This window comes from Lotus japonicus, chromosome 1, assembly GCF_012489685.1.
Source record: "Lotus japonicus ecotype B-129 chromosome 1, LjGifu_v1.2".
NCBI classification, from domain to species: domain Eukaryota; kingdom Viridiplantae; phylum Streptophyta; class Magnoliopsida; order Fabales; family Fabaceae; genus Lotus; species Lotus japonicus.
In genome coordinates this window covers 96,163,277-96,176,176 of record NC_080041.1, presented here as the reverse complement: position 1 = coordinate 96,176,176, position 12,900 = coordinate 96,163,277, and the positions used below count along the sequence as shown (strand labels likewise).

General features: G+C 32.1%; 2 protein-coding genes and 1 long non-coding RNA gene across 3 annotated transcripts; all 3 read left to right on the top strand.

Moving 5' to 3' along the window:
• The first annotated feature begins 3,519 nt into the window (after nt 1–3,519).
• Nucleotides 3,520–6,814, top strand: LOC130728096 (mannan endo-1,4-beta-mannosidase 6-like). The gene is made up of 6 exons (XM_057579436.1): nt 3,520–3,703; nt 4,000–4,276; nt 4,616–4,810; nt 5,235–5,357; nt 5,488–5,699; nt 6,213–6,814. The coding sequence occupies exons 1-6, from the start codon at nt 3,552–3,554 to the stop codon at nt 6,643–6,645; spliced, it is 1,392 nt and encodes a 463-aa protein (XP_057435419.1). The 5' UTR covers nt 3,520–3,551; the 3' UTR covers nt 6,646–6,814.
• Nucleotides 6,815–8,181: 1,367 nt separating this feature from the next.
• On the top strand, nt 8,182–9,128 carry LOC130732279 (uncharacterized). The gene is made up of 2 exons (XM_057584362.1): nt 8,182–8,292; nt 8,685–9,128. The coding sequence occupies exons 1-2, from the start codon at nt 8,239–8,241 to the stop codon at nt 8,868–8,870; spliced, it is 240 nt and encodes a 79-aa protein (XP_057440345.1). The 5' UTR covers nt 8,182–8,238; the 3' UTR covers nt 8,871–9,128.
• Nucleotides 9,129–9,338: 210 nt separating this feature from the next.
• On the top strand, nt 9,339–10,178 carry LOC130732280 (uncharacterized). Its single transcript, XR_009016993.1, has 4 exons — nt 9,339–9,398; nt 9,489–9,573; nt 9,645–9,778; nt 9,943–10,178. It is a non-coding gene; the product is annotated as an uncharacterized LOC130732280 (long non-coding RNA).
• Nucleotides 10,179–12,900: the final 2,722 nt, after the last annotated feature.

The following is a 12,900-nucleotide window of genomic DNA, read 5'->3' as shown; positions in this document are numbered from 1 at the left end:
TGAAGTAAATGACACGTGGCAACGCTGTATTTCGCGCTTCAGAAATAATAGATTACTAGATGGTAACCCGCGCAGTGCGCGGGCGGATGTTAATTTAGTAACATTTTAAATCTTGATGAACGTGTTGTATAATTTTAATTTATTAAATGCAATCATGCAATCTTTGAAATGTATATAGAATATGAGAAAAGTTTAACAATGAATGGACAAATGTTGATAAGATGAAAGGTAGTGAAGATGTTCCTTTTGATGAAGTTAGTGATGAAGTTAGTGGAGGGAATCAAAAGGAACTAATTTGTGTTCATTATTATTGTTTGTGTGTTAGTTAAGCCAAATCAAGCACAAAAATTAACAACTTGTCATTAGCTTCTTAAGTAGTGAGCTCCAAGGAATTATATATATATATGCATTGTTAATGTGATAGAATATGTACTTAAAATCACTTCTTTTTGTTCTTTTTGCTCCAAGGACTAAGTAGTGTCCCAAAGTTTCTAACTATGTTAAACAATCATTAGCTCTTAAGTAGTGAGCTCCAATGAATTTTATATATATATATATATAAATATATAAACACACACACAATATGCATTGTTAACAACTTGTCTAAGTTCTGCAAAAAAAAAAAAAACAACTTGTCTTAGTTGTGATAGAATAAGTACTTAAAATGAATTCTTTTTGTTCTTCATGTGATAAAAGGTCATTTCTTCCTAAATTAGGCACCTAATCTCTCTTTCTTTCTCTCTATATATATGTGTGTGTTAGAATTCACAAAAAGGGCATGCTTACAACTTTTTTATAATTATTTTCAATACTCGAATTAATTTTGAAAAGAAGCTCTGAGTGACATAATTAATTATGCATTGTTCATTTCTAGAATATTGACAGTTGTTTTTTTCCTTTCACATATGTTTATAGTTGATAACATTAATAATATCAACTAACAACAAAAAAGTAGTCTAATCACATTCAATCTTCATATACCTCATATATAGGTATGTAGTTGTTGTAAATGGATGAAAAAAGAGCAAAATAGCATAAGCAGTTGTATGATCCACTCTAGTCTATTATGCACACGACACTCCTCAAAAGAGCTTCTTTCATAAAATTTCTTTTCTTTTTTTGAGTTTAATTAGATAAAGGGAACCTAAAAACTAATGTGAAGAATGAAGAAAAATCATGGTAGAGGAAACAAACAAACCTGTGAGTAGAACCTTCAACTATAACTTTTCCTTCAAAAATAAGGTCTTCATAATTTCTATAGGAGCAACTGAAAAATCCAAACAACACGCAACTGTTTGCTTGTTACAATTCACAATTGAATTTGTATCATAGAAAATAAACCATAACAGAAATTTATCTTCAGAGACGACAATGACCTTGCTAAGGGTGTTGTTGAAGTCCTTGATGTTCTGATTTTTGTAGGTTCGTAAGAGTAGAAACATAATTCACGCCATTAACACATGATGCGTTTGACATTCTCCAAGTGGCTGCCACTTTTCAAATGGACCTCCATTTTTTTGTGTCCAATTGAATTATCATATCAAGGAAAAAATCTAGAGAGAAAATGATAATGTTTTGGGTACATCACTTGCCTTTAGTAATCTTTTATATGCTTTTAATCTTTACCCGTTTCTTTTCATTTATGTCATTAATTCAAGCGTTTCAAGTGGCTGAAGATGATTTGCTGGCGCTGCCGCTCTTGAGAATTAGAATTAAATTAACATAAAAGTAGAAATGGAATCTTGAGAATTGAACGTATAGAATAGAAATGAATGTCCCAAAAGAAGAATGACTGAGAATAGTTATAGAAGAAAATTAGTTTATGCTTAAACCGAAAGTCCAGTAACGTAAAGCAGTGGGTTGGGCATGTCAGGTGAAAAAAATATGAAGTTAAGTAAAATGGAATAGAGAGAGAGAGAGAGGTGAGTGAAAGGGAATTGATACTTAAGACTTGAGAGGTGCAAAGGCTTCTTAATGCATAGAGTGTGACATGTCAGCAAAAATACATAGGTGGCAAGGTAAGAAGAGCTGAATTGTCATTCTAATAATGCGCGCTTCACAATTACTATATTATAATAGATAATAGATAGATTGGTTGTGTCTGCTGAAGCATGATTGTTACAACTAGTTAGTTCTTGCATTTCTTGCTTCTTAGTATTCCTCTTCCATTTCCATAAAAAATAATAATATTTCAAATTCATCACTTTGATTTTGGTCAAAAAGTTCATCACTTTTACAATTATACTCTTAAGACCATATTTAGTGATAATTTTCAGTGTAGATAATGGCTCATTTGTCTCTGCTAATTTGTTAAATAATCATGTATTTTCAAAACAAAACAAAAATTCACTTTTTTTTTTTTTTTGATAAGCAAAGAAATGCATTAATGGGAGTACAAGGGGTACTCAACCCATAATACAACAAAGAGAGTCTAGAAGGAAAAATAAAAACAAACACCAAACCTCAACAGCTACCCCAGCAGATACCTGATACAGTAAAAGCCACAAACAACCCAATTCTGTTGCCTAAACTGATACTCAAAACCAATATCCATGGACTCAACACTGCAAGGCCAGTGACATTACAGTTCCTTCAAACAAATAATGGGGTAAGAAGACCATTCAAATAAAGAACAACTAAGCCTTCCAGTCTTATGCTTTATCCAAATCCATGATCTCCATTTAATCACTTCCATTTAACAAAAATTCACTTGTTTATCTATATTTTTATGTGATTGTGTTTGCTTTTGGAAAAAAATCAGTGTTGCTTCCCATCTTCATCGCCCTTCTTTGCTTTTGCTAAGATTTTATGATTAAAACTTGAAAAGGGTTCTGAACTTGTTCTTGTGATATTGTGCTTGAGAGCTTGTCTTTGACTTAGGCACTCTAACCACACACACACTCTCCAAATAAGCTAGTTTTTTTGTTTGGACTAATTGTGATTTAGTGTTCTTTCCTTTTTGCTCGTTTAATTTAGTTGTGTGACTTTGTGTTCAATCTTTATTGGTTTTCCTTGATGAACACCTCCTGAACAAAGAATCAACCTCTTCCCCCTCCTCCAAGCAGCTTTTAGCAAAGAAAACACATGATAGAGGAATGTTTTTTTGGTTTTTCTTCTTTGGACAAATTATTATCAGCATGTTCCTCACAAAACCTATGTGATGAAGACATCACAACTAGAGTTGATTATAAGGACGTTATGCTAATTGCATAAGGGAAGATACTTGTAAAGTACCATACGTTTAACCAGTAAATTTTAACACTAATCACAGCTAGTTCCATATCTAACAAAGCCACTGTGCCCTTAAGACCAATTTGTGGAACCCAATTGAACGTACCTTATGAGCTAGGAAAGAAATTTTTGAAACTTTACTCCTACCCTTCACTTGTATACACCCATTTCTCAACAATGGAACACAGGATTTTCTTCGCTTTTAAGCTAGATTGGAATCATGATCTCTACTTGTACATTACTCCTCTCTATCTCTGAAACTCAAGATATATAACATGATCCAAAAGAGCATGGACATTGTGGCTAGGTAACCAAGCTCAATGGAGAGATTTGGGATACCCATTATTTCTTTGATCCTTCTTTTGATTCTTACTAAAAATTTAAGTTCCAATGCGTTTGGTGTCAGTATAGAGAATGAGGAAGTGCTCGATGAAGAGCAAAATTATATGGAAAAATCTATCTCAAATCAAGGGTATGATCTAAATTTGATATCCCTTCACCCTCTAGCTATCGTATTTTATATCTGCAATGTTATATGTTACGAATGAAAGTTGCAAGAAATGCTGATATGACACAACTCACACAAGTACACAACTAACTTCATTATTTGACAGAAATCATTGGAGTAGTGAGAGATAATTACTACCATATCTTATGTTTCGTATAGTAAAATTTAGTATATCCCATCATCTTATGTTGGTCAATCCATGTGCTTGTTTCTTTAACCATGATAGTTGAACTTTTTTACTTTTTGCTTTCTTACTAAAGGAGTGAAATGAGGGATATGGAAGAAGATGAATGGCAGATGGTGCAGAAGAAAGGAAGCCAATTTGTGGTAAATGACCAACCTTTCTACATCAATGGATTCAACACCTACTGGCTGATGGTGTTTGCTGCAGATGAGTCAACCAGAGGAAAGGTCACTGAAGTGTTCAAACAAGCATCCTCAGTGGGCATGACAGTTTGCAGGACTTGGGCCTTCAATGATGGCCAGTGGCGCGCCCTGCAGAAATCCCCATCAGTTTATGATGAAGAAGTCTTCAAGGTGCTCCTTAATTCTTTTGGTATTTTATGTACTCCCACACTTGCTTAGTCTAATGAACTTTTTGCTACTTCTGATTGAAGCATTACGGAGAGGGTTAGACACCAATCTCATGAATTGTTTGCTTGTGTAAGCTTACATGGTGATTAGAATTAGATTATGATACAATCAAATGGTGCTTGTTTGGAAATCATTCTATCATTGGTTCTGAAACCAGAATCAACTCTGAGGAGAAGCTTACGTGAGTAGCTTCTGAGTTTCATATTGATTCTGAGGTAACAGAAGCTGATCTAAACATGCTGAGCTATTATCAGTGTAGCTAATTATCATTCCTCTCCGCAGGCCCTGGATTTTGTGGTGAGTGAAGCAAAGAAGTACAAAATCAGGTTAATATTGTCATTGGTTAACAACTGGGAAGCATATGGTGGCAAAGCACAATATGTGAAATGGGGCAAAGATGCTGGTCTAGACTTGACTTCTGATGATGACTTCTTCTCACATCCAACTCTTAGAAACTACTACAAGGCCCATGTTAAGGCAAGTTTATTTTCTTAGAGTTTCAGTTGGTTTGTTAACATGTTGTTTAGTTAGTTAGTTTGGTTATGTTAATTTGAGTTGGTTATGATGATATTGGTGTGTCTGATTGTAGTATAAATTGGTACTTGCATCTTCTTTTCATAAATATGGAACCTCCTTGGTTTCCTCTCTCACTTGAAATTCTCTCTTCCTCCCTCTCTCTCTTTCTCAATCTCCCCATTTTACTCAAACATTTAAATATAACAAGAGGACCAAACCACCATGGGTTATTTTGATTTGGACACTGGAGTTAAGCTTGTTTTTATGTGCTGCAATGACTACATGTCTAGAAATTGCTTCCTGCTCATGATCCTGCTGTTTTCCTTCTTATTTCATTTCCATTACTCAGTAATCAATTACTTCCAATACTATATTTTCTCTGTAGACTGTGCTCAATAGAGTTAATACATACACAAATATCACTTATAAGGAAGACCCTACAATTTTTGCTTGGGAGTTGATGAATGAGCCTCGATGCTCCTCAGATTCCACAGGTGATAAGTTACAGGTTTGCCCCTTAGAATCTTCTTCTGGCTTCCAAAACAGAAGTGAAGGGTATACCCTGCATTTTCTAGTAGCATATAACCAATTCACAACACACTAACAATTAGAATTCCACTTGAATATATATTTCTTAGGATTGGATACAAGAAATGGCATTCCATGTTAAGAAAATTGATCCAAAACACATGGTGGAGGTTGGATTGGAAGGATTTTATGGCCCTTCAACACCTCAGAGAGTTCAGTTCAATCCAAATACTTATGCTCAACAGGTTGGAACTGATTTCATCAGGAACCACCAGGTTCTTGGTGTGGACTTTGCTTCTGTTCACATATACGCTGACTCTTGGTAAGCTGTGTTTAGTAATGATATTGTTTTGCTCATATATGTGAAGTTATCATAAAAATGTCTTCTTCTCTCCATCCATTTATGCAAACTGTTACATTCATACCAATATCATATTCATATGCATTTGCATACTTATCTAGTCTGTTATAAACACTACTATTTGTCTTAAATCTTAATAATGTATTTGTTCATCCAATTTCCTAACATTTCTAGTAGAAGAATAATATAAAATTATTTATGTGTATTCATTCGATAGTTAGTTAGTTCATGACATGATATTAGAGTCTCTATAACCAAGTCTAAATTTCGATCCTCGTTGCCCCTGTTATTCTAGTATAAAATTGAATTTCAGCACACAATATATGAACCTGAGTATTGTGCACACTTCAAGTTCAATGTGAACATGTGTATGTTAGAAGTATAATATAAAATCATTCATTTTGTTTACCCAACAATTTAAGCTTTTGGGCTAATTGGTTCATGACAGTTTCTAACTGAATTTCCTGGTTGAAGGATTTCACCACAAATTGCTGATACTCATCTCCCATTTATAAAATCTTGGATGGAAGCCCACATTGAGGATGCTGAAAACTATCTTGGAATGCCTGTTGTTTTTTCTGAGTTCGGTGTGTCTTCCAAGGATTCTGGCTACAATTCAACATACAGAGACACAGTAATCAGCACTGTGTACAGCACCATCCTGAACTCTACAAAGAAAGGAGGGAGTGGAGCTGGAAGCCTTTTGTGGCAGGTTTTCCCTGATGGAACAGATAACATGGATGATGGGTATGCAGTTGTTTTCTCAAAATCTCCTTCCACCTCAAGTATTGTGTCCCTTCAATCCACTAGGCTTGCTCTATTCAACTCCTTTTGCTCTTCAAAATGCAAATGGAGATGTAAGAAGAAAAAAATAGTGGAGAAAATAATGTATCATGATGAACTCTAAAAGCTTCTAATTGTAAAGCAATGGCCATTTGAAACCATGCATGAATAAGTGTGTGATTCATATTGATGTCAGTAGTGTGTTTAATTTCTAGGGCCATGCAAGTTTACTGTCTTCACTGTAAAATTATATGCATACATTTGATCATCAATTCATCATGTTGATAAAATAAGGTAGCAGTGTACTCAATAAAAAGTAGCATTTTGTACAAAAAAAAAAAAAAAAAAAAACTAGTCAAATGGAAGTTCCAAATGCAATTGAATACATATCTCATCTTAAAAAGTAATTTCATTGAATATGTAAAACATCACAATGTCACTTCTATATTTACAAGTGAGGTCCACTGAACATTCACCTCTTGAAAGAAAAAAATTATGAGAAGGTTGATTTCGCCCTTATAAGGTACTCCCTCTTGAGTTTTGAATAAGCCACTGATTTTAACAGAGGATATGATTATCATATAGAATAGAAGAAGATACAATTTTAGGTTGGCAATCCCCACTGTTGCCTTAAAATATTGAAACGAACTTTCCTTCATATCTTTGAATCTCCTCTGGCTTAAACACAGAAAATTGGAACAAAATCCTGGCATGAAAACATCAATTCAGTTCAAATTATAAACAAAACAATTTTTCACAAACTTGGCTGATGTGTTTATTTGTGTTATTAAACTGCAGTTAATAATAATATAATAAGCGTAAAAAGTAAGTTTTGTTTTTTTTGTTAAATGGAAAACGCGTAAAAAGTATTTTTTATTTTTAATTTTTATCAGCGTTTACGCTAACCCCTATCTAAATCTAAATCTAAATACAATATAAACGAGAACTTATAAGAAGGAAACTTTTGACACTTGGGAAGTACCTTTCAACCTATTTTCAAAGATTAAAATAAATTAAAAATGAAATTTTATTTCTACTTTTGGAAACTTGCAAGTGGCTCACTTGATAATTGTAATATTAGTTAAGGGTAATCAAGTAATAGCTCACCTAATTTATTTTAATTTTAAATTTTTTATTCACTTTTATACTTCATATTAATGACTAATCAAATTTTGTCTCCCATTACCAATTTCTGGACCAATCATATATTTTCTTAAAAATAAATTAAATTATTGTTATCTTCCATTTTTAAATTCACCTCCTTGATATCCAATCAATTTTAAATTTGAATTCATTCTTATATATATTAACGTGCATAACAGCATTGGAACAATCACCTAAGTGCATTGGAATATACCATGGCATGGACTCCATCTTTTTCCAACCATATAGAACATTGGAATTATGTCAACTCATTAATTCATCACCTTCCACCTTAATCTCCACCAATCAAATCTCTTCTATGATTTTTCCCCCAAATAATTGTTCAACTCATCATGAATCTTCTTCAATACACAATAATTTCTTCAAAGCAAACCCTTTCTTATACCTCCACGTTCTACTATATATATATATATATATATATATATATATATATATATATATATATATATATATATATATATATATATATATATATACATGTTGTTGTATCATCTTGCCCAAGTTTTCTAACCCATATTTTCCAAATCAGTATGCATCCCTATGGAACCTGCTTATGACCACATTTCCAACCTCAATTCTATCAGGGACAATTGGAATAAATATTCTGGTAAGAGTAATCAGATTATGGAGTGTTCGTGCAGCCAATCAATTGTGAAAGTTAAATATTTCAAGATCATTGCCCGATCTGTTTCATGTTGGAGATGGGTCAATGCTATTGTACTCTCTCATTTTGCCCCTTTCTCTAGCATATACAGTAAGCTATACGACATTTTAGAGGAGAAGAATCATTTGTTATAAGGTTGTGGTCCAGTAACTGCTACAAGAAACACTGCCAAATTCGATGGAAATGGTCTTAATGAATTTATATATGTTATATGTTTGAGTATTGTGTGACTTTGTAATTTTTATTCTTATAATGCATTAGACTCAGAATCTCATTGTTACTATTGATTTGTAAAGTGATCATTTGTGTTGTATATCTAACAACCTTTTCTACAGGGTACCAAAATTCATGCTACCATTAAGAAGACATTGATGTATAAGTTTGAGGGCAAAGTCCTAGAGGACAAAGTTATCTCATTGGCATATCTTGAAGTTGTGAACAATTCTGGACAATCCAAGACTAACAGGCATGAACTGAAGTTAATTAAACTTCATGATGAAAACTTGAGGTCAGGCCAATGAATGAAGTGACAATAACTGCCTTCCCATATACATTTGTATCATTTGCTGAGATAATGACAGCTGATTATGACACCACCTACTTGGTGGGTGAGTTGATATGGAATTGATTAACTTAATTATTGATTTTCTTGCTTATCAAAATAATACAAATGTAGAATTTATAAATGTTATTGGAATACTATGTGGAGATGGTTAGGAAAGGGAGATTGAATTTCATGGAAGGGGGAACAAGATGAATCTAATGGAGATTGATTCTGATGGGTACGTGTATCTTTCCATTCTTAAATGTGTTCTTTTGCATTTCTTTAAATATCATATAGTTTTGTTCACAGACTCATTTCTCTATTTTATAATGTCATTGATGGAATGCTATTGATTCATTTTATAAACCTTTCAAGTATGTGCCGTTCTAAACTTGAATGTGCTCTCTTTGGAAACTATGTTGATGAACTCAATCATTTCTTGAGTGTTGGTGATAGGTGAATCATGTTGTCATTGTTCAGTTTGCAAAAGTCAAAGCATGGAGAGGTAAGTTTTAAATTTTCTGCTTAGTTTGATCTAAATAATTAAAAATGATTAACTTCAGTTCCGAAGGTATTTTACGGTTATATGTTGCAGGAAATGTTAGTCTGCAAAATGTCTTAGGTGCTACAAAGGTGATCTTTAATCCTGACATAGCTATTGCTGATCTATTGAAGGAGAGGTATAGTAATTCATCCATTAATCATTAATTCTATTTTACATATCATTTAGTACTCTCATTTTTACTACTAGGTATGCTGAGGCTAATCAAAATGGAGTTCAAGGTTTTGAGCCAAATCCAGGATCCTACTAAAATTTCTGATGAAGATGATTTATTCATATTTACTCCTTGGAAGACTCTCTCCCAGCTCCCAGATTTGAGGGAGGTAAATTTTTTGATTTAAACATGTCAATTCTACCTATCTTCTTGCACCACAATCTTAACTCAATTTTTTACTATACGGAATGGGAGGTAATTTTTTTGATTTAAACATGTCATTCTAACTATCTTTCTGCACCACAATCTTAACTCAATTCTTTTCCTATGCAGAATGAGAGGTAGATTTTATGGATTGAGTGAGAGAGGTCCAAAGATTAATTCTTGGATAGTGCAATTTATGAGTCGCTGTGAGGCTACCTAATTTAATGTATTTTTTTTTGCATTTAAATCAAAACTGAATAAACACCTTTCAATTGAGGGTGATCTTTATAAAATAAAATATATGTACACAAATTGACGGTACCATTCTCTCAAGTGGGTATATTTAAGATACTTATATTATTCAATGAATGTAAGGTGTAGTCTTCTTGAATATGCCAAGCCATTTATGTAATTGGGTGATGCCAATCCTCCATGCAAACTTTGAAAGGGTATAATGAAAAAGAATTACCTGAAAACTTCAACTATTTTTAGGGGCATATTAAAGTTATCAATTGGTAGTAGAAATTTCTAATTGCGAAGTCAAATTTATGAGTTTGAAATGTTGAAAGATTAAATTGTTTATTTTTAAAGGATGTTCCTGTTTTGACCTGAAAGAAATTTTAATTATTATTATTGCTGTAAAGAATTTATAAAAAAATATCTTCTTTTGCTAATTCAGATGGTGGAGTTATAATTAAATATTTTCAAACTATGATAAATATGTTGCACTGTTTTTCACGGTATCTATTAGTCATTTTCGATAAAATTTTCTACATAAGTTTATGCTATTTTCACACTTTTTAAAGGATTTTAAGAGAATACATATAAAAGCATTATAATTTAATTGTGAAAATTGGGAAGTCAGAGGGAAGAACATTTTCAGTGATATTTATTTATGTTTAAGTTATATTTTAAAAAACTCATACGGGGAGGGACATTTTGCATGAAAATACTTTCAAGTTGAAACTAATAGAAAATGTTTTGTTAAGAGTAGATACACATAAGCAGATTTTTTTGTTCGTTCATATAGAATAAGTAATTCTATATATTAAAAACAAATTATCGAGAAATTAGAGAAAAATAAACATATTTAGAGAGGGGGAGAGAGGGAGAGGGAGAGGGAGAGGGAGAGGGAGAGGGAGAGGGAGAGGGAGAGGGGGAGGGGGAGGGGGAGGGAGAGAGGGAGATCGAAAATGTATAGTCTATATTTATTGATGTTTAGGTTATATAGTAAAAAGCTGATACGATGAAGAACATTTTGCATGAAAATACTTTCAAGTTGAAACTAATAGAAAAAATTTTAAGATAATTTTTATATTTATTATAGACTTTTTAAATATTTTTAGGAGTAAATATACAGAAGTATTACAATTTGATTATGAATATAGAATCCGATGGGTTAGAAAATTTACATTAAATATTTTCAATTAAAAATAAAAAAGAGCAAATTTTATTATAATTTTATGGGTTGAGTGGGAGGGGTCAAGGGATCAATTCCTGGATGGTGCAATTTATCAGTCAGATGTGCCAAAAAAATATCACTTTGGTTACATTTTATAAATTTGGCAGAATTATTTAGATATGGAAAAAACAATATAAAGAAATAAAAATCATGCAATTTATTATATATTCAATTTTTATATCATAATTATATTAATTAAACATAGAATTATATTTGTATTTATTTATCATTTATATAAAAAAAATTATTCCATATATTAAAAAGAATTTTTTATATATTTAGAAATATGCCCATGTGCAACAACGCGGGTAAATATAATAGAGATATGTATTGCGATTTTTAATTAAATGTTCTTGATTTTTTATAAATATATTATAGTAATTTATATAAGAGAATATTATTATTGCATCCTTTAAATTTTGAATACATATCCGTATTTATTTAGAGTATAGGAAATCACAATAATATAGTGTAAGAAAAATGTAATTTAATATGTAATCTATATTTTCTATCATCTTATTTGGAGATATGAAAAATGAAAAAAAAGATCATACAAATTATTGTATTATTATATCATAAACGAATTAAAAACACAATAAATTATATTCAAATTTTTTTGTTCGTTCATACAAAATAAGTAATTCTATATATTAAAAACAAATTATTATATACTTGGAAATATGTCCCCCGTGCATCGACACGGGTATACCTCACTCTCACTTCACTTCACTTCACTCCACTAGCCGTTGAAACCACCCCTCTTCACTGTCGCGTTCTCTCTTCTTCATTCACAATCTTTCTCTATAGTTTCTTGCAATGTCTGATTACTTTAATCATTAAACCACTGCTACTATTTGCACCCGCCTTAGCTAGAAAGTTCGCGCATTGATTGCTTTCCCAACTAGTGTGGGCAAGAGATGCAGTCCAGTCTCTGATACGAAAAATTATCCTAGCACATTTATGAGATTCAGATATGGGGTTTACGATCATAGATAAAGCTTCCACACAATCTGATCTACACATCCTTAAAATTGAGCTCCGAAGCTATCCTTAAGCCATGTAATATGGCTAAGAGCTCAGCTTCCAGACTGCTAGCAAACTTTATATGGCTGCTGAATCCTATTATCCAATTTCCTTTATCATCCCTTAAAAGACCTCCAACGCCTGCTCTGCCAGATTCCCATACGAACTCCCATCAATATTAAGAGTCACCTAATTCTCGGAGGGACGTGGCCAACAAATTATCTGCAAATCGATTAAAAGCAAATTAACAACACATAAACGGTCAAGTTTGAATAAAAAACTTTAACACCCAGTAAAGAAGAAAAAGAAAAGATCTTGATCATTAAAACAATTGAATAAAAGAACGTTAACATCCAGTTAAGAAGAAAAAGAATAGATTTTGATCATTAAAAAATTGAATAAAACAACGTTAACACCCAGTTAAGAAGAAAAAGAACGACCTCTTGAATATTAAAATAGTTAATGAACTAACCATATTGTCCTACAATGAATTATATATATTTATATATATATATATATATTAAACAAGTATTGTATGTTTGTTAGGTAAACAAGCATTGCATGCATGTGTATATTAAACATGTATTGCATGTTTGTTAGGT

Coding starts and splice junctions, on each gene's coding strand:
- LOC130728096 (XM_057579436.1), top strand. CDS start 3,552: ATGGAGAGATTTGGGATACCCATTATTTCTTTGATCCTTCTTTTGATT. Junction 5,358..5,487: donor CCACAGGTGATAAGTTACAG/GTTTGCCCCTTA, acceptor TATATTTCTTAG/GATTGGATACAAGAAATGGC. Junction 5,700..6,212: donor CACATATACGCTGACTCTTG/GTAAGCTGTGTT, acceptor TCCTGGTTGAAG/GATTTCACCACAAATTGCTG.
- LOC130732279 (XM_057584362.1), top strand. CDS start 8,239: ATGACCACATTTCCAACCTCAATTCTATCAGGGACAATTGGAATAAAT. Junction 8,293..8,684: donor CAATTGGAATAAATATTCTG/GTAAGAGTAATC, acceptor CCTTTTCTACAG/GGTACCAAAATTCATGCTAC.